We start from the raw sequence: 21,222 nt of genomic DNA on the forward strand, positions 1-21,222 counted from the left end.
TCAATCAATCATCATCATCCTCCGCTCAGTCTCCGGACTGTGGCGGTTGAATTGGCCATTATAGTGGCTGGTTGGTGTAACAGCCGATTATCTGTGGCGGTCCGTCTCTTCTAGCTGGGAGCAGAGCAGAGCGGTCAGTCAGATAGGATGAGCAGAGCTGTAGGATCTTAGGATGGACGTGACAGGCCCATCTCTGTTTCGATCTCCGTTTCTGCCGTACCTGAGCTCCCTGCAAATCCCACCCGTGAGCACCTCAGAGCTGTTAGCATCCCCCTCCCTCCCGTACCTGCCTCTATTTTAGACATTTTAGTAGGCTATCCTCCTCCTTTACTCTCTGATTCGTAGACACTGAAACTTTCCACCCATCTGTTCTCTTTCTCTCTCTGCCGGCAGCACTACCACTTTAAAGTCTGCATCAACAGGTGTACAATGGTGTTCATTTACTGCATGACATAGTCCCACCTCTGCATGTAGCATAACTAACACACAGGCACATTCATGCATACCAATTTCACGCTTAATCACCATCCGTGTCCTCCTTCTCCAGCTATTAACAGCATTAATAAATTTTTATAATGTCACCAGGGCGGCGGGCGTTTAGATAGCAGAATATAAATCTGAAATGAAAAAGAAATCAGCTGAGGTCTGAGGAATCCCACTTGAATATGCAGTAATTAAACGCAAACTCCCACAGAGGAAGGAAGTGACCCGGAAGAGCAGGTCAGAGGTCAGCCCCATCACCCCATCACACACAGCCCCGGGTGGTTGGCGATTAGCCCCACAAGCTGCTAATGTTCCTAGCGGGGGCGTCCTATCTCCCCCCAGAGCCCAGAGGGAGCCAGCGGTCTCAACCTATCCCTCCCTTTACTGTGATGTGGATTAGAATGGCAAATCAACATGAGGTTTTGGGGGAGGAATGGAGGAGCTAATAGCTGCTGTGAAAGAGGCTCTGCTATGACCTCTTACAGAGTTAGTGAGCGATTTGATTTCCTTTTCTAATATAGATATATATATACACACTGACTTCTCCACCAGGGGATAGTAAATGAAACTGAAATCATTTAATTCTGTGTGTGTGGGTGTGCGAGCGCGTGTGTGTGTGTGTGTGTTTGAGCAAACTACCTTTTTTCTTATGCTCTTTTGTGCTGTTCTCGACTGGCTAATTGATTCGTGAAGTACCTGAACAAAAGCTCGTCAGGTGGTTCTCAACCAACTATGTGCACACTGTGCTGCTTGTTCCTGCCCGAAATGACCTATTTCCTCAGTTATTACCAACAATTACCACCAACATAATTATTCCTGGAAATGGTTGCTATGGGTGGAAACGCACTCTCGCTCCCCACACGAGTGTATCCATGCAATCAGACTTGCCGGGTTGAGGGAGAATGTATACAGACCAGACTGTCAACATGAAGATTGTTCCGTCTTCTGTGTTGTGGCTCGTGATTAAAAAAATAAATAAATGTGGCTCGTGATTTTGACAAAACCGCCCCCTGAGTTGTGTAGCTGGTCAGAGGGTGTCTCAGGCATGTACCGGTGTAGGGTGAGTCACTGTGTCGATGAGCGGAGATCAGTGTTACGAGACCGAGCCGGCCAAGGTTGGGCTGTGGTAGTAACAAGGCTCTACTTAAGAGTTGGCTTCTCTTGGCTGTAATCATATAACACATTCCACACTGGGCTTTGTCCTTCCTGTGAGTCCTCACTCACCACCTCCTCTAGAACACCTTGAGAAAGATTCCTTGGCGAAAGAAAGATGAACATGGTTTATTTGTCTGATAACTATTTTATGTTCCCAGCAGCCTTAGTAGGCTGCCCTTTCGCTAGCCTTTCAATCTCTCCTTGAAGTTGTTCCAGTATTTTTTGTTCTTAAAATAAAATAGAAGTGAAAGTCTTAATATGTCTGCAAAGGTTATCGTAAAAGAACTTGATGGCATTGAGTAAAGGATACCTGCAGTGTGCAAGTACAGATATCAGTGTGGTACTAGCCTGCTACTGAGTCATGAGGAAACCAACAAAAATAACGCCGTCTTACACAAATACACCGGCTCTACAGCGTGGTGACGTCGTCTACCTCTGTGTAGCATACAGCAGTATAAACGCTGATCTCCCAGAAAACACTTCTTCTACCTTGTCTTCCAGCTCAAAGACCCCCAAGAAGGCAGTGTTTGCTGGGAGCATGCAGCTGCTGGCTGGGATCAAACTGTGCACAGGGAGAGTCCTGACTAACCACCCACACTATGAAGACCGAGCCCTGAGAGAGAGGACCAGACAGGTAAAACCAAATCCTTTATCCTTATCCTACTTCTATACTTAATTAAGTTTATTTTTACACAAGGCCTGACCTGAGAGGAGAGTAATATGGAGACACCTGTGAATATGTGTTGACCAGGGACCAACGTTCCATTTTAAATTCAGTCCAACCAGGGAATTGAACAGTCCACTTGGAAAAGAAAGGGCCGTGTTCAAGTCACCTCCAGAATTGTAATGGAATTCAAAAAGGCATGACCCCACTTGGGTGATGGTCCTATCAAGGAGAGGACACCACTTCTGTATACCTGTGCTGTGATATTAGCATGGTGCTGTGATATTAGCACGGTGCTGTGATATTAGCACGGTGCTGTGATATTAGCACGGTGCTGTGATATTAGCACGGTGCTGTGTATTTGCTGTGATTTTAGCACGGTGCTGTGATATTAGCACGGTGCTGTGATATTAGCACAGTGCTGTGATATTAGCGCGGTGCTGCGATATTAGCATGGAGGGGACGTCAACTGCGGCGGGGAAATAGTCACATAACCCTCAACATGAGAGTGTGCTATCAGTCACTTTTTATATTTCCTGTCTGGCTTTCCCCTCAGTTTTACAGAAGCGCGTGACTTTAACAGCCAGACAACGGCGTGTTTTCATCTCACCCAGGGATGGCAAGTAGCGTTTGTCAGATGCGGAGATTAATTGTGGTGGTGTGAACCGTCTCTAAAGCTCGTTAGACAATGCAGCGCGTGGGGCTAGGTGAAGGGGAGGCGGCCAGACAGGCAGAGAGGAGACGGTGCAGGGCTGCTGGATGGTTGGGTACAGAGCGTTCCGCCGCTCCGGGTGGCGCTCTACAGCGTGTGGTGCTGTGCCGTGCGGCGGTGTGGGGCTCACAGAGCTCTTTCAGGCAGAGTTCTGACTAATGAAGCTCTGCAGCTGTGGGAGGGAGAGAGAGGGGGGGGGGGGGGGGGGGGGGCTCCTCAGGTTGGGGGCTCTGGCTCTGCCTGGGGGACGTGAGCAGAATGTTCCCTCCACACCACCCTGCTGCGTGTCTGTCTGCCACTCAGCGCCACAGAGGCGTCAGCCCCCAGCACCAGCACGGCCCGCTGTTAACACTCATCGCAAAGTCTCTCATAGCCCTCTATCAATAAGTCGTGTGTGTGTGTGTCTGTCTGTCTGTCTGTCTGTCTGTCTGTCTGTCTGAGCCCTGTGTTGTGTTGTCCTCCATGTTTACGTGTGTGTGTGTGTGTGTGTGTGTGTATATTATCCCCTGGGTGTGTTTTCTCTCCTCCTGGTCGTTTCAGGTGTATCAGATCTACGCCCAGCAATCCCCGGAGGAGGTCCACAGGATCCTGCGCGTGGCGGGGGCTGATTTCGTGGTGATGGAGGACAGCATCTGCTACGAGAGGAGGCATGGCCGGGGCTGCAGGCTCCGAGACCTGCTGGACCTGGCCAACGGACACGTAGGTGTCGTTTCTGTTCTGTAATGGCAGGGGTTGGGGTTCTGCGATGCCAGCTCGTTCACAAATGTATGACTGCCCACGGACGTATGTATGTACATGTGTAAGTGTTTTTTAAACAGAAGGCAGATTGTTTGGTTAAAGTATATACACTGCTCAAAAAAATAAAGGGAACACTTAAACAACACAATGTAACTCCAAGTCAATCACACTTCTGTGAAATCAAACTGTCCACTTAGGAAGCAACACTGATTGACAATAAATTTCACATGCTGTTGCGCAAATGGAATAGACAAAAGGTGGAAATTATAGGCAATTAGCAAGACACCCCCAAAAAAGGAGTGATTCTGCAGGTGGTGATCACAGACCACTTCTCAGTTCCTATGCTTCCTGGCTGATGTTTTGGTCACTTTTGAATGCTGGCGGTGCTCTCACTCTAGTGGTAGCATGAGACGGAGTCTAAAACCCACACAAGTGGCTCAGGTAGTGCAGTTCATCCAGGATGGCACATCAATGCGAGCTGTGGCAAAAAGGTTTGCTGTGTCTGTCAGCGTAGTATCCAGAGCATGGAGGCGCTACCAGGAGACAGGCCAGTACATCAGGAGACGTGGAGGAGGCTGTAGGAGGGCAACAACCCAGCAGCAGGACCGCTACCTCCGCCTTTGTGCAAGGAGGAGCACTACCAGCGCCCTGCAAAATGACCTCCAGCAGGCCACAAATGTGCATGTGTCAGCATATGGTCTCACAAGGGGTCTGAGGATCTCATCTCGGTACCTATTGGCAGTCAGGCTACCTCTGGCGAGCACATGGAGGGCTGTGCGGCCCCACAAAGAAATACCACCCCACACCATGACTGACCCATCGCCAAACCGGTCATGCTGGAGGATGTTGCAGGCAGCAGAACGTTCTCCACGGCGTCTCCAGACTCTGTCACGTCTGTCACATGTGCTCATGTACTCAGTGTGAACCTGCTTTCATCTGTGAAGAGCACAGGGCGCCAGTGGCGAATTTGCCAATCTTGGTGTTGTCTGGCAAATGCCAAATGTCCTGCACGGTGTTGGGCTGTAAGCACAACCCCCACCTGTGGACGTCGGGCCCTCATACCACCCTCATGGAGTCTGTTTCTGACCGTTTGAGCAGACACATGCACATTTGTGGCCTGCTGGAGGTCATTTTGCAGGGCGCTGGCAGTGCACCTCCTTGCACAAAGGCGGAGGTAGCGGTCCTGCTGCTGGGTTGTTGCCCTCCTACGGCCTCCTCCACGTCTCCTGATGTACTGGCCTGTCTCCTGGTAGCGCCTCCATGCTCTGGACACTACGCTGACAGACACAGCAAACCTTTTTGCCACTGCTCGCATTGATGTGCCATCCTGGATTAACTGCACTACCTGAGCCACTTGTGTGGGTTGTAGACTCCGTCTCATGCTACCACTAGAGTGAGAGCACCGCCAGCATTCAAAAGTGACCAAAACATCAGCCAGGAAGCACAGGAACTGAGAAGTGGTCTGTGATCACCACCTGCCCAATCACTCCTTTTTTGGGGGTGTCTTGCTAATTGCCTATAATTTCCACCTTTTGTCTATTCCATTTGCACAACAGCATGTGAAATGTATTGTCAATCAGTGTTGCTTCCTAAGTGGACAGTTTGATTTCACAGAAGTGTGATTGACTTGGAGTTACATTGTATTGTTTAAGTGTTCCCTTTATTTTTTTGAGCAGTGTATTTTTTTGGAGATAATTGATAGGAGGAATATTGATTGGACTGTTTCAGTATGTGAGAATGGAATGACGGATAGATTCTTTGGGCGTTTGAGATTGGGATGGGGAGGGTTGTTTGTGTGCGTGCGTGTGCGTTGCATGTGTGTGTTTGCATGTGCTCCCTATAAATCACATGTCTGTCAGCCTCTGTCACTCATAGACACTTCAAAGTATGATTGCTTTGAAAGGGCTCAATTACAGGCAGCGTTGGGGTCTGGAGATTCATCCTCCTCTGATCTGCTTCTCACCTCTGGTTGAAAGATGTATTTTTTCTCCTCCCGCTTTTGATGCTAGGAATAAATGAGTCACTGGTTGTTTGGATTTCTGGAGGCATGCTTGCCTTGCATAGTCTCATCCTTCCCGAGTGGTGTATGTGGGGTTAGTAATGTTTCACTGCATGTGATCCCCACGTCCACATTACGTAGAGATGGGCTCAACTCTTAGAAATATTTATTGAGAGAATAACAAATTCTTTTTTATTTTTTTCAATTATTGAATACCCTGGATCCTTGTGATTTGTTATCCCCATCTTACCTACAAGTACAAATCTAACTCAAGGGTACTATTTACTCATGACAATACATTATGTCTGAACAGTTGACTGCATCTAATGTGTTTTTTGGATTAGATCATGGATGGCCCTGGGGACAACGACCCAGACTTGGTCCACGCCTCCCATCCTCGCTTCTGTGAGTCCGTCAAGACAGACGGCCCTGCCTACACAGCCCTCTTCACCCGCGTGTTCCAAAGCAAGACCTTCCACGTCTACAAGCTGAAGAAGGGCAAGAAGAGAGCCAAGGCAGACAGCGAGCCGGTGGCCATGGAGGATAAAACCCAGTAATAAGACCCTGGGGACCTCATAAACAACGCCCCATACCCCATAAACAACACCCCACCCATATCCAGCCCGCCCGCCCAGTCTCCGACTCAGCCTCCGGCTCCCTGCCAAGTCGATAACCCGATGACTTCTCTGTGCTCCCTGCTCTCTGGTCTACCCGAGTTCATCTGGAACCATGGCTGCACTCTCCCACCCGCCGCCCTCCCTCCTTCCATCCCGCCGTGCGCCACGGCGGCCAGAGGCAGGTGATCACGTCCGGCTGACACGGCGCTGATTTGAGCAGCGTCTGATTGCGGCGGGCGAGCAGATGAGCACATGCATATCAAACCAGGGCTTTGTGTCAGGAAGCTCATGTTTAAACAGGAGAGGAGGGATGACGGCGCATCACAACATCATTCAGGGCTCCCCGCTCGCTTTCACCCAGACTAAAGGCAAAGCAGAGGAGAGGAGAGAGACCTTTGAGAGGGAGCTGATTGAAAGATAGAGCAGCGGGGGTAATTATTGCGAAGGCTAGTCTGGTCTCTTTGGTGGCTGGGTCTGCAGCCTGACTGCACAGCTGCACCCTGTGCCATTTTTTTCCCCTTCTTTTTTTAAAAACCGTGCCATGTCTCGTCTCCACTCGTTAATGAGGATTCCTCTTTCGATACTCTCTCCCTCAAACGCAAAGCTCTGCATACGTTGTCAGTTGCGGTGCATCAAGGGGAAGTGGCATTCTCATTGTAATGCATAACAGTCATATCACTGTGAAGAGGATTTGCTTGTTTATTCCGTTGCATTGAAATTGGATGTTTAATTTAGTAGTTGGCTGACAGATTTTTTTTGACGAGGGAGAAGTCATTTCATTGTGTTTTCCTAATAAGTGCATACTAATGTAATGTTGTTGAGCATTGACATAGTTCGTTTTCATATTTATTAATAATTCAGTTTAGATGCGTCGGTCATTTTAAGCAACAGTATTTTAATGGAAATTAAATGAGAAAATGTTTAACTGTGTGTATTCCCTCAAAACTCAACACCCCAGAATCATACAGTATTCTGGAGAAGGACTGCACTGTGGGTAAACCATGACCACTGGTCAATGTTGAATTAGGTGAATGGTTAACATATTCATGGTCACTGGTCTATGTATGACTGGCTAAAATACAAATTCAAGTATTTCGATTTATTTCACATGTTGGTGCATTACAAAATGGGATTGAAATAGATTTAATTGTCATTTTCTGTCATTGATTTACATTTATTTATACGGATTTAATACAAATTAAATAACTAAAATATAGTTGTTGCATAAGTATTCACCCCCCTTTGTTTAGGCAAGCCTAAATTAGTTCAGGAGTAACATTTGGCTTAACAAATCACTTAAGTTACATGGACTCACACTGTATGAATTAATAGTAGTTGACATGCTTTTTAATGACTACCCCTTCCTCTGTCCCCCGTACATACAACAGTTGTAAGGTCACTCAGTCAACTATTGAATTTCAAGCACCGATTCAACTACAAAGACCAGAGGGAGGACTACGAAGCAAGCTACAGTGTATCTACTCAGGGTTTTCTAAAGCTAGCCAGCTTCAGTTACTTTCCCATTCCAGCTCAGGCTTCCATCCGTGCTACGATGGGGGGATATTGCTCGTCCGTCTGCCGTAAACTCTAGCAGGCTTATAACTGCGTTTGTATGTCGCACGTGGCTAGTCAAATACCAGACTTTTCATTGGGACAATTCTGAAACATCAATCCATGGGAAAGTCAGTGCCACATTTTTCATTTGTGCACAAATCAAAAGTAAAGAAAATAGCAAATTCAGCAGGCTTTCGTATGAAATAGACTTTCAGAAGTGCTGTCTTTATTTTATTACTTGGGTGTGGTTATCAACACACAAATACCTTTTCCCCCACTCCTATTGGTCAAATAATTGTATTAAGTCATACAAATGTTTTACTGTGCGTGAAGTTTCAGATGCATTTGTCATTACAAAATATGTCATGTGATAGGTATTTTAACATGGTCACACTTTATTTGGATAGTCCAGATAGGCCCATCTGTAGATGCTCTACAGATGGTTATACTGTCAATATGCTATCAAGGTCATACTATCTGTTGTTAAGCAACTGTGGTTACGGTTAGGGTTATGCTACGGTTAGGGTTATGCTACGGTTAGGGTTATGCTACGGTTAGGGTTATGCTACGGTTAGGGTTATGCTACGGTTAGGGTTATGCTACGGTTAGGGTTATGCTACGGTTAGGGGTTATGCTACGGTTAGGGGTTATGCTACGGTTAGGGTAATGCTACGGTTAGGGTTATGCTACGGTTAGGGGTTATGCTACGGTTAGGGGTTATGCTACGGTTAGGGGTTATGCTACGGTTAGGGTTATGCTACGGTTAGGGTTATGCTACGGTTAGGGGTTATGCTACGGTTAGGGGTTATGCTACGGTTAGGGGTTATGCTACGGTTAGGGGTTATGCTACGGTTAGGGGTTATGCTACGGTTAGGGGTTATGCTACGGTTAGGGGTTATGCTACGGTTAGGGGTTATGCTACGGTTAGGGGTTATGCTACGGTTAGGGGTTATGCTACGGTTAGGGTTATGCTACGGTTAGGGTTATATTTAGAATAAGGGGCAGGGGTAGTAGATAGTTGAAATGTTCCAGCTGCTCTACAGACTATACCCCCCACCCCCCACCCCAAAAAATACGAACACAAAAAAAACATTTATTCCAAAACTATAGTAATACTGCAACAACAACAAAACACGGCAAAGGAATACACTTTCTGGCCTAAATGCAAAGCCTTATGTTTGAGGCAAATCCAACACAAAGCATCACTGAGTAACTGTACGGTATCCTTATTTTCATCATGGTATGGTTATGCTTGACATCGGCAGAGACTGGGGAGTTTTTCAGGATAAAAAGAAATGGGATGGAGCTAAGCACACGCAAAATCCTAGAGGACTTTGCACCAGATACTGGGAGAGGAATTCACCTTTCAGCAGGACAATAACCTACAGTTTTGGACAAAAGTTTTGAGAATGACACAAATATACATTTTCACAAGGTCTGCTGCCTCAGTGTCTTTAGATATTTTTGTCAGATGTTATTATGGAATACATGTATTATGGAATACATGGGATACAAGTATAATTACAAGCATTTCATAAGTGTCAAAGGCTTTTATTGACAATTACATGAAGTTGATGCAAAGAGTCAATATTTGCAGTATTGACACTTCTTTTTCAAGACCTCTGCAATCCGCCCTGGCATGCTATCAATTAACTTCTGGGTCACATCCTGACTGATGGCAGCCCATTCTTGCATAATCAATGCTTGGAGTTTGTCAGAATTTGTGGGTTTTTGTTTGTCCACCTGCCTCTTGAGGATTGACCACAAGTTCTCAATGGGAATAAGGTCTGGGGAGTTTCCTGGCCATGGACCCAAAATATCGATGTTTTGTTCCCCGAGCCACTTAGTTATCACTTTTGGCATGGTGCTCCATTATGGTGGAAAAGGCATTGTTCGTCACCAAACTGTTCCTGTATGGTTAGGAGAAGTTGCTCTCGGAGGATGTGCTGGTACCATTCTTTATTCATGGCTGTGTTCTTAGGCAAAATTGTGAGTGATCCCACTCCCTTGGCTGAGAAGCAACCCCACACATGAATGGTCTCAGGATGCTTTACTGTTGGCATAACACAGGACTGATGGTAGCGCTCACCTTGTTTTCTCTGGACAAGTTTTTTTCCCAGATGCCCCAAACAATCGGAAAGGAGATTCATCAGAGAAAATGACTTTACCCCAGTCCTCAGCAGTCCAATCCCTGTACCTTTTGCAGAATATCAGTCTGTCCCAGAGAGAAGTGGCTTCTTTGCTGCCCTTCTTGACACCAGCCCATCCTCCAAAAGTCTTCGCCTCACATGCACTCACACCAGCCTGCTGACATTTCTGAGCAAGCTCTGTACTGGTGGTGCCCCGATACCGCAGCTGAATCAACTTTAGGAGACGTCCTGGCGCTTGCTGGACTTTCTTGGACGCCCTGAAGCCTTCTTCACAACAATTGAACCGCTCTCCTTGAAGTTCTTGATGATCCGATAAATGATTGATTTAGGTGCAATCTAACTGTCAGCAATATCCTTGCCTGTGAAGCCCTTTTTGTGCAAGGCAATGATGACGGGACGTGTTTCCTTGTAGGTAACCATGGTTTTTTATTTTTTCGTTATTTTACCAGGTAAGTTGACTGAGAACACATTCTCATTTGCAGCAACGACCTGGGGAATAGTTACAGGGGAGAGGAGGGGGATGAATGAGCCAATTGTAAACTGGGGATTATTAGGTGACCATGATGGTTTGAGGGCCAGATTGGGAATTTAGCCAGGACACCGGGGTTAACACCTACTCTTACGATAAGTGCCATGGGATCTTTAATGACCTCAGAGAGTCAGGACACCCGTTTAACGTCCCATCCGAAAGACTGCACCCTACACAGGGCAGTGTCACCAATCACTGCCCTCCGGCATTGGGATATTTTTTTTTTTTAGACCAGAGGAAAGAGTGCCTCCTACTGGCCCTCCAACACCACTTCCAGCAGCATCTGGTCTCCCATCCAGGGCCTGACCAGGACCAACCCTGCTTAGCTTCAGAAGCAAGCCAGTAGTGGTATGCAGGGTGGTATGCTGCTGGCTGACAAAGGAAGAGCAATGATTCCAAGCACCACCCTCATTTTGAAGCTTCCAGTCTGTTATTCGAACTCAATCAGCATGACAGAGTGATCTCCAGCCTTGTCCTCATCGACACTCACACCTGTGTTAACGAGAAAATCACTGACATGATGTCAGCTGTTCCCTTTTGTGGCAGTGCTGAAATGCAGTGGAAATGTTTTTTGGGGATTCAGTTAATTTGCATGGCAAAGAGGGACTTTGCAATTAATTGCAACTCATCTGATCACTCTTCATAACATTCTGGAGTATATGCAAGTTGTCATCATACAAACTGAGGCAGCAGACTTTGTGAAAATGAATGTGTCATTCTGAAAACTTTTGGCCACGACTGTACAACGTAAGGCCAAATCTACACTGGAGTTGCTTACCAAGAAGATAGTAAATGTTCTTGAGTGGCCAAGTTACAGTTTTGGCTTAAATCTGCTTGAAAATCTATGGCAAGACTTGAAAATTGCTGTCTAGCCATGATCCCCAAAACCTTGACAGATTTTTAAAGAATTTAGAAAAGAATAATGGACAAAAATTGAGGTGTGCAAAGCTCTTGGATAAGACCAATCGCTGCCAAAGGTGTTTCAAACATGTATTGACTCAGGGGGGTGAATACTTATCTAATCCAGGTAAATTCATGTTTTATTTTCCATTCATCAAAAAAAATATATATATATATATATATATATTATTACACTTTGACATTACAGTATTTTGTGTAGATGAAAATGAAATCCATTTGAATCCCGCTTTGTAACACAATAAAATTTGAAGAAATCCAAGGGGGGATGAATACTTATGATAGGCACTGTAGTCTAAATCCGGATGTAGACAAATTCAGACTTAACAGGGTAATGTCAAATTATTGCATCATGTTATTGTTTAAAGATTGAACACCTTGAGTATGAAAGTGCCTTCAACATTGTCCATTTAATCTCTGTGTTGATGTAAAATGTGTCTAATGTTATTGAACCTAACAGTTGCTTGCAGTGCTGAAAAAATGAAATTCTAAATTGTACACGTGTCCCTGTTCATAGTTGTATTTTGCATGATTTAAGCTTTGTCAAAACTTGAAACTTTACAGAGGAAAATCTTACGGGGTGGTGGGGGTGGGGGGGTTAAATATCAAATAAACATAATTTCGGAGATTGTTTACATGAATGTTTCCAATATTCTGTCGACCTCATCAGATTTTGTACCATCTGAAAATCAGTTCAAGTCATGATGACAATTTTCTACGGGCCAGTCTTCTTCATTACTTAACACTGTGTTTAATCTAGAAGACTCTGCTAATCTGGTGATTGTGATATTTCCTCTCCTATTGTTCTGTGTCTGTCTGTTCACCCAGTAAATGGGTTGGTCCTGTTTGACATGCCTGTGGAGAAATTGCACTAGTTGGTGTGGCATATCATGTTTTATGTTGTTTCATCTTCCTTGTGAATGCAGTTTACCGTTGATCAGTGTTCCATGTTCTTATCGAAAGGGACTTAGTTTCCTCTGTTGCTTTGTATAAAACTTTTTTTCTTCACATTTGGTATTCTGCTGTCATTTTTCTATTCTTTTGATGTTCACACCAAAACATTAATTGCAAGAGAATAAATGCAATGATGGCGATACCAAGTACAAAAACAAGAACTTGCTTGAGGCTTTCACTTTCTTTTCTAGTCCTGTATAGTATACCATAAACCAGGGATCATCAACTAGATTCAGCCACGGGCCGATTTAAAAAAATAAATAATAATAATAATATTTTTATTGCGTGGATGGTCGGGGGTCCGGAACATAATGACACATTTACCGCAAGAAGCCCAGACAGATATATTTCAAACCTTGCTTACATTTGTATACGATCACAGACTCTATCATGCGTGGGATCATTCAAATAATTTGGAGCTGATTTCCTGGTGTTTTTACCGTTTTCTTTTTATGTCAAACAATGAAATTTGAACAACATCTTAATTTTTTTTTTGCTCAGGTAACTTGGGCCGCAAAAATAAAACCACGCGCGGACCAAATTCGGGCCGCCAGTTGGGGAACCCTGCCATAAACTCACATCATGCTGTATGCAAACAATCAGGAAAATCACTGATTCAAATAAATGAATCTTTATTGAGAAAAAAGATTGATGCAAATACAAAACACCAAGATATCTATATTCAAAGCTGGTCATGATAATGATAAAAAAAATAAGTTCACTTTTTCTTAAAGAAGCGGTACGTGATCCATAGTTCTTCCATTGACACATTTAAAAAAGCAATGACTTAATTTATCTTTCTATATACAAATGAGGTAAAAACATAAAATTCCACAATATGTCTGTATCCATTAGACAATGTTGAAGCCATTTATGATACAAATTAAAGTAGAATCTCTTCTCCCCAACCCAGAGAGAAATCCTGTGAATCCCAAACACAATCTTCACATTTTAATCATTATTATTTTTACTAGCTCCTCTATAAGCCAGGTTCCTGGCCAACCATGCTCGGAAGATGAATCAGAACTCCATCCCTTGAGGAGCTTTTGTTGTCTATAAAAAAGCATTGCATTGCGGCAGCATTCCATACCCTCATCTCCCCATCCTATTTTAAACTCACGTTGTGGCTGCCTTCAGAAAATTGGCACGTTTGAAATCCGTAATCAGAATGTCGACTTCTCAATCGACTTTTAAAACTCCCATGATCCTTTGGTTTACAGCATGACAGCGCCGCCATCAACTCCCATTAGGATTAGTGTTCTGATGTGTTTTAACACACTCCAACCCTTTACTGTTGTGCTGTCACGCTCAACATGCAGCGTCTCTGCAGTGGAAAAATAGAAACTAAATCAAAATAATGAGAAGGGGTGTGCTGACGCTACCTCGAAATACATGAAATACAACGTTGCCGTTTAGTCTATCGCAGAGGGAGGTTACGTTTCTTTTTATTTATTCCATTTGCTGTGCAACAAACCATTTCCAAAACCCTTTCCCGTCCCCTTCTCTACTCCCCATGGAGCTTCACAGCTCCTCACACAAGCACATTTAACTCCGAGTCCCAGAGGTGCTTTGAACGAGCACAAACTCTCCCTCCTTTCCACTCTTCCTCCCTTCTGCATTATACGGCTAATTTCACCTCCACGCTGCACTCCTCTCAAAGCAGAGGTGAACAACACAAATGTAGTGAACGCTGGCTTCTGAAGGGTTTTTACTGCGGGCAGATTGGTCCTGGTTTATATGACAGGGGAGAAATGTTTGTGGGGGTAAGTGCATCATCCTCCAGCCTTGGGGAAGATAAATAGCTGAACCCCCCTTGGTGAGATCCTTAGTGTGACTACCCATGTAGATGGATCATTTCCCTTCCATCGCTCATACTGCTGGGCTCATACTGTTTACAGTGAAAGCTCCCGCCACCTCTAACACAACTGGTAAACACTCCCTTTCAGACATATATCAGTGAATACAGTAAACTATGTCTACCTCCACAACACCATGGCAACAACAGCGAAGGTCAGAGGGTGTCCACTGTCCATTCTATAGGAGGCTTCGGGTGCCACCCTCTCTGCACTTTTTTTCACCTTGGACCGCCATTCACGATGAATTAGTCATTTGTATTCATATCATGGTCTTCAGCTGCAATGGTGGTGTTCAGAATGTTTGGTATTCCTGAGAAAGAAGGTTAAAGCTGAGAAACAGAAAAGGCCCTTTCCTCAGCTCCTCTGTCCTTTCTATTCTTCTCTCCAGCTTGATTTCTGAGCTCTCTCCCTCCGGTGAATATAAATGAATAGAGGGGAGAGTGAAGTGAATAGAAAACCAAATCAAGTAAGGAGAAGTTTAGGATATAACTTACGAGCACTACTGTTAACTGTTGACTGCACACCCAGCAAAGTGATTTTAGAAAGAGAGCCCACTGGAAGGCCACAGAAAAATCTTCCTGTATCAAATGTCTAAGCAGTTTTTAAAACACTGATGTATCACAGACATAGAGAACGGAATACGGTATATCAAGGTCCAAGAGGTGCCAGGCAATCCTCGCAATTCATTTCACTGACAAATATAATAACATTTTCACCCGAATCATTGTCAACCGCAAGTCACTACAATAGGTCTGTGTGCCATGCTCGGTAAGTGCCATAATTAATCTGTCCGTGTCATTGATTGGCAGCTCCCATTATCCAGTGAACAGTGAGTCTCAGCTATAGGCCCGGTTAGGTTAACGTCAGTCCCAGCCTCAGCCTCGCTCTAGGCCCGTTTAGAGGGAAAAACCCTGTGGAGAATAAGTCACTCTCAGAGAGGAGAGAGGCCAAGCTCTCCATCAGTCTCTCTCTCCTTCCCAAACTTCTCTCTTTCCTCCTATGCTTCCAATTAGTTTCCTGTAGCTCTGTAGTTTCCTGCTGTTTGGTGGTCTTTGCAGTACAGTAGCTTGGTCTCCCTCAGCGTTCAGAGGTCATTGGCCTCGGTCTTCTCGTAGAGGGCTTTGAGTTTCTCGAAACGTGGGCCCCAATCCTTCAGGGAGTCTTGGCCCCTAGCCGTGTCCTCCTCCAGCCCGGCTGAGCTGAAGGAGCTGAGGGACCCGGCCAGCGAGCCTCCCCCCTCCGTGGAGAACACCTGCAGGGAGTCGAAGGGGGCCGTCTCTGGAGCCTGGTCAGCATCCCGGATGATCTCACACAGGTAGCGGGCCAGGTCCTGGCTGGAGAAGGACAGGCTCTTTCTGGCCAGCAGGAGGGGCCTGCTCTGGCCCTGGGCGGGGGTTCTGATGGGCGGCACGTCCCTCCGCAGGGTGGTGGTGAAGGAGGAGAGGGCGGTGTTGGCGCCCAACCTGCTAAGAGTGTCCTGGGGCTGGGGATGTTGGTGCTGGGTGTGGTGATGTTGGTGGATGGCCCTGGAGCGGCTGTACTGGACAGACTGGGCCGGACTGGGCTGGAGAGACTTCTGTAGCTCGGCCATATCATAGGCATTCTACACACACACACAGAGGGAGAGAGGAATGTCAAAATAGAATGGAAAGGAGGAACAAATGGACAGATGGAGCAATAGAGAGTATTTTCGAATGTTATTAGGATCCCCATTAGCTGTTGCCAAGGCAGCAGCTACTCTTCCTGGGATTCAAACAGAAGTAAAACATCACATCATAGAGCGGGATGGTGAGAGTGAGGAGAAGAAAAAAAGAGAGTATAGCAGAGCTTCCTCAGCGGTATCCCTTTTTCCGTATGCTCTACCTGTCTACGTTTACAATCTGTCTTCATTTCCTCCCTTAGTGAGCAAAATCCAGATTAATTCTCTGCTAGTGGAGAGGTGACAGATCGTATTAGCCAAATACACGAAGTCATCTGAGAGAACGAGAAGGGGGCGAGGGTAGTGTTTCACTTCAACAGAGCACGGGAGAAATATTGGACGAGGGCTAGAGAACGTCAATTTTTATATAACACACAATCACTTCAACGCTCATTCGATTCAGGCGAGACTGATTCACCCTCGTTACCACGGCCGTGCTTCACTCTGGAGAGATGGAAGCCCGGGCCCTGGAGAAAAGGAGGATGGAGGAACGGTAGAGTGGAGGAGTGAATGACACACGCGTGGGTGTGCTCTGTAATGGATTACCTGATGAGAAAAGTGTGCAAAGTGTGCTTTGCTGCTGCAGCGCTCACGTCTAAAGATCCACCAGAGGACCTAAAGTATGGCAGCATCACCAAGCATCCGATAATCACATTATGTCTAATTGTGTGTAAGGAGATTGTGAATATACAAACACTCCACTAGTTGCTTCCTAGTTGAAATAGGAGGTGAACCAGAATGAGAAGGTGTTACAATGGCATGGTGGAGAAGAGCAGTGTGCTTGAGCAAATGTAGAACCCATAATGCCTAGCCTGTAATCCATACTGAATTATTTCACTTCACAGATTTAGTCTGGAACTGTCTTCGTTGGAACCGTTTGTGACAAGGGACCAAAAGGCACATTATCCCATTGTGTGTAGGAGACATAGATGTGTTCGCTCTTACCTGGTCCTCCTCTCCTCCTCCTTCCTCGTCGTAGTTGAGCACGTTCTCTCTGATGTCCTCCCAGCCGTCATGGTGAGCTGACACGTGGTAAACGCCCTCCTTTAGGCCCTTGTAACTGCGCCAGCGGGTGTACAGGAAGATGCCCAGCAGCAGCACTAGGGGGCACCGGAGAGCACAGAAGGAGGAAGAGACAGACGCACACAGAGAGAGAAAGTTCCTGGTTCAGTTTGATTAGAAGTGACTGGGTGAACCGTTTCCACTGCGTTGATTTGGCATTGCATTATCAGCATGATGGCTGTACTGAGAGGCCTGACAGGCAGACTGCTGACTGACTGCTAGGACGGCTACCAAATAAGAGCTCTCTTTGCAGAGTGGCAAGTGGTACTCTCAAAATCAAACCTCCCCTATAGACTGCTGTGACCTTTAGAGTATATTATGTACCCATACAGTACTTCTCCATAAATATCTCTATCCTGTACCGCTCCCATCACACCTGATTTGACTCAACTTCTCTGCTTTGATCATTCCTCAGATTTCCTCCTCCTGCATCTCTCTCCCTCTCGCTCTCTCTGGCTCTCTCTCTCTGTCTGTCTGTCTGTCTGTCATTTCAGTTTGTTCAAATTCCCTTTTGATATCCCTCTCTCCCTCTCAATTGCCCTTATTTGTTTTTGGTTCTATCTGTTGATTGTTGCGTGCTCAGCTATCAGGAGTTTGATAAGGTGTCACTTAGCAAGGGGACCAGGGTTACAGGCTGAGACTGATTGAATTTAAATCTCCCAATTATCAGGGCAATCTCTGAGTGAACTCTCACTCGTCAGAAGTTAGGCACCGGTGTACCCAGCCAGAAACAAGCTGCAACACCGGCAAAACAAATTGATATCCATTTATGAAGACAACGCTCACCCTCCTCGCACACGTGTCACAAGCAAATCTAGTCGCTTTTTAGGGGGCTTTGTAGCGCTGGGTCTATTGCACGGGAATATGCAATCCCATGTCTGTCTGTTTCTCTATCTATTGCAACATTACTGAAATGTTGCAATTGTCTTAAGACGAGACATGTTCATCTAGGTGAGAGTGAGGTGTTAGAAAAAGTCTCCGAGATTGACACACGGTGCTGCTCTAGTTGTGTGTTCTGAAGGCCACCGCCTCGAACTCCAAAACACAGTGTTTGTATATGACTGTCTGTCATCACTTGGATTGAGAGTGTTGTGTGATGAAGAAAAAGGTTACTCTGACGTTAGGTTCAGGTCAGAGCTCATAGAGACTTCCCTATTGGGTTGTGTGTCTCTTCAAAGGCCCTCTCCGATTGAGAGATGTGTGTCTGTTCTCTGCAGGAGCTGGACTGTTGCTCTGATTACCAAGCAGAGGAGGTCTGAGTGGCGGGCTAGCTGCAGTCTGCCTCCAAGCCATTTTTTCCCTCTCATCTCTTCTCCTCCTCTCCCCTCCTCTCGTATCAGAACCCTAACAAAGCCTGTACTATCGATTGCATCACCCAACGAACACAAGCTTCTCCGTAACCCTAAGATAGACACATGCATCCCAATGTCTAACACACACCACAGTCTATACCAGGCTATGGAATATCACAAAAAAAATATTTATTCTGTCTACCACACTCGTAAAAATGTAATATAGACACTGTAACTGGCATGTGCATCATGTTGTGTCTTAAGATGCATTCATTTGGAGTAAAAAAAAAAGAACATTATTTCACTGAAGAATGTTTGTTTTTCTGCACCACTTGGGGTCTTTTTGAGTGGAAAAAGGTTGCAATTTATTACTCATGAAATACCTAATTATAAGACAAGTGTATAATTCAACCAAGAGCAAAGCATACTGTTTGGCATACCGTATGGCAAAATACTGAAATAGTTACATGTGTGATTTCAGCACGAATCCATATTGTGTAACGATAGCTCGAGTCTTTATGCATCAGGACAGTATATAGTGTAGACTTTTCTCATCTCGGACCCATATGAACGTGGATAGAGGAAGACAAGCCTGTTTTCCCTCTCTCCTCTGTTACCCCATAGTGAGAACACCCCTGTAGTGAGAGCATGGCGAGATGAGAATCTCTAAATAAATCAATCCTAGTCAATAATGAGCAGGCTCAAGGCTATCAAACTATAATGCTGTTTACTGCAGCGAGCCTAGCAGAGCCTGTGCTCGCTCCCTCCATTCCTCAATCTATTACTCAGTGTGTGTCTTTCCATTTCTCTCTTCCTTTCTCTCATTCAATCCCTTGTACCTCTAATCCCTTTCGCTGTCTGTCGGTGTCTGTGTACCTCTCCCTCCCTGCCATCCCTCCATTCTCTGTCGTTCGCTCTCACTGTATTTCTGTCCTCTCTCATTGACTCTCTCTCTCTCTCTCTCTCTCTCTCTCTGCTCCACTTTTTGCTCATCTCATACCTCTATTGGTTCCAGGTTATCACTCACTGGCTAAATGGTTTGTCATATAACCCTCATTCCATCCCTAGCAAAGAGCCAGCTGAGGCTCCAAACCCACAGTGTAGACTCCTTAGGATAACCCTTTTGAGTTCCAGATAGAACCCTTTTTGGTTCCAAGTACAACCCTTTTGGGCTCCATGTAGAACACTCTGTGGAAACGGTTCTACATGGAAGCCAGGAGGGTTCTACCTTGAACCAAAAGGGTTCTTCAAAGGGTTTTCCTGTGGGGACAGCAAAATAGCCTTTTTTCTAAGAGACACACAGTCCAGAGACACATTTAAAAGGCTCCAGCCAACATCACCGTATAACAGCTGTGGCATTTATGCCTGTCGCCGTGGAAACTAATCCGGATACAGGCAGGACAATAAAGAGGAGACATAAAAGAGGGATATTTTATAGAGCTGTATTCCTCTCTCTCTGACTGAGACTACTTTTTCAACCCCACCTCACAACAGACTCAGACTTTAGGATGAAAAGCTAAACTATTTCTGGAACCGAGTGCAGGACTGCAGGGATGAGGCTGAGCCTACACTGCACACACACATGAATACATACACACACACATACTGGGAAGTCAGACTGAACAGTCTCACTACCCTGTGTGTGTGTGTGTGTGTGTGTGTGTGTGTGTGTGTGTGTGTGTGTGTGTGTGTGTGTGTGTGTGTGTGTGTGTGTGTGTGTGTGTGTGTGTGTGTGTGTGTGTGTGTGTGTGTGTGTGTGTGTGTGTGTGTGTGTGTGTGTGTGTGTGCGTGTGTGCCCGCGTGCGCGCGCGCGTGCGTATATGGTGGACGTCAGTTATCCAGAATTATCAGTCAACACCTTGAAATAGTGGGGAACCAAGCTGTTCCATTCCTTTCAACCATGCATTTTCAGTGTGTAGCCTCACTTGCCAGATTTACAATCTCTTAGAACCTGTTGTTACACACACAGCTGGTAGACAACACACAGTACCATTGCAGTTAGAAACATTCTCTCTGTATCTTAATGATGGATAATTGATGTTGTATCTTGCTAGAGATCAATACTTTTTGCAATTAGTCAATAACAGGTTTACTGTGAATTATTGGACAAACAATATAGGTTATGCAGACAACAATCAACAAGCCGTTTCAGTAACAAAGTAGGAAGAAGACAACATAAATATTACTGATTAAAGACAAAGACACCTTAGGAACAAAGGTTGAATCAGAACAATGGAAATGACAGAGAAAGACGAGGATATGAGTATGGAAAACAAATTATGAAGACAAAACAGGTTTTCAGAATAGTGTTTTATTATAAATGTGATTATTAAAATATCTTATGGCACAGAGCTTTACATGGTGACAAAAGGATGCTTGTAACTCAGTCATTTCAAAAGTACATGAAATAGTATCGCTCTACTCTAACGTCCGTCCAACATATTTAAATATTCATTAAAAAAAATGTAATTCTATACACCATACACAGGTCGGAATTTGACAAGTATGGGGACATTTGAGGAGAGTAGCAATGTAACGGTGTGCGCTGAGAGTCGAGAAGCAAGTTCAGGGAGTGAGTGTTTTAATAAAATAAGTAAATGCCACGTCAAACCAAAAACCCAAACAACGCAAAGGACTTAACACTGGAACAGAAACAATAACGCCTGGGGAAGGAACCAAAGGGAGTGACATGTACAGGGCAGGTAATCAAGGAGGTGATGGAGTCCAGGTGAGTGTCATAATGCGCTCATGGTAACGAAGGTGACAGGTGTGCACCATAACGAGCAGGCTGGTGAAAGAGCACGCGTGACAAGCAGATTCCACTGCGTCACAACAGCATT

The 21,222-nt window shown here is 45.3% G+C and overlaps 2 protein-coding genes across 4 annotated transcripts in view; one reads left to right on the forward strand and one right to left on the reverse strand.

Moving 5' to 3' along the window:
* The window catches only part of LOC129854047 (probable C-mannosyltransferase DPY19L3), a 43,877-nt gene extending 31,350 nt beyond the window's left edge, over positions 1–12,527 (forward strand). For all 3 annotated transcript variants that reach the window (XM_055920670.1, XM_055920671.1, XM_055920672.1), the window contains exons 17-19: positions 2,140–2,272; positions 3,555–3,713; positions 6,096–12,527. In XM_055920670.1, coding sequence (XP_055776645.1) covers positions 2,140–2,272; positions 3,555–3,713; positions 6,096–6,308 — 505 coding nt within the window. In that variant the 3' untranslated portion in view covers positions 6,309–12,527. The remainder of the gene's footprint in view (positions 1–2,139; positions 2,273–3,554; positions 3,714–6,095) is intronic.
* A 561-nt stretch (positions 12,528–13,088) lies between these two features.
* The window catches only part of LOC129854046 (neural-cadherin-like), a 197,636-nt gene continuing 189,502 nt past the window's right edge, over positions 13,089–21,222 (reverse strand). Inside the window, exons 32-33 of the mRNA XM_055920669.1 lie at positions 16,974–17,128; positions 13,089–15,932 (exon numbers count right to left, since the gene is read on the reverse strand). Of these exons, the coding sequence (XP_055776644.1) occupies positions 15,414–15,932; positions 16,974–17,128 (674 nt within the window). The 3' untranslated portion in view covers positions 13,089–15,413. The remainder of the gene's footprint in view (positions 15,933–16,973; positions 17,129–21,222) is intronic.

This window comes from Salvelinus fontinalis, chromosome 4 (genome assembly GCF_029448725.1).
Source record: "Salvelinus fontinalis isolate EN_2023a chromosome 4, ASM2944872v1, whole genome shotgun sequence".
Classification (NCBI taxonomy): Eukaryota; Metazoa; Chordata; class Actinopteri; order Salmoniformes; family Salmonidae; genus Salvelinus; species Salvelinus fontinalis.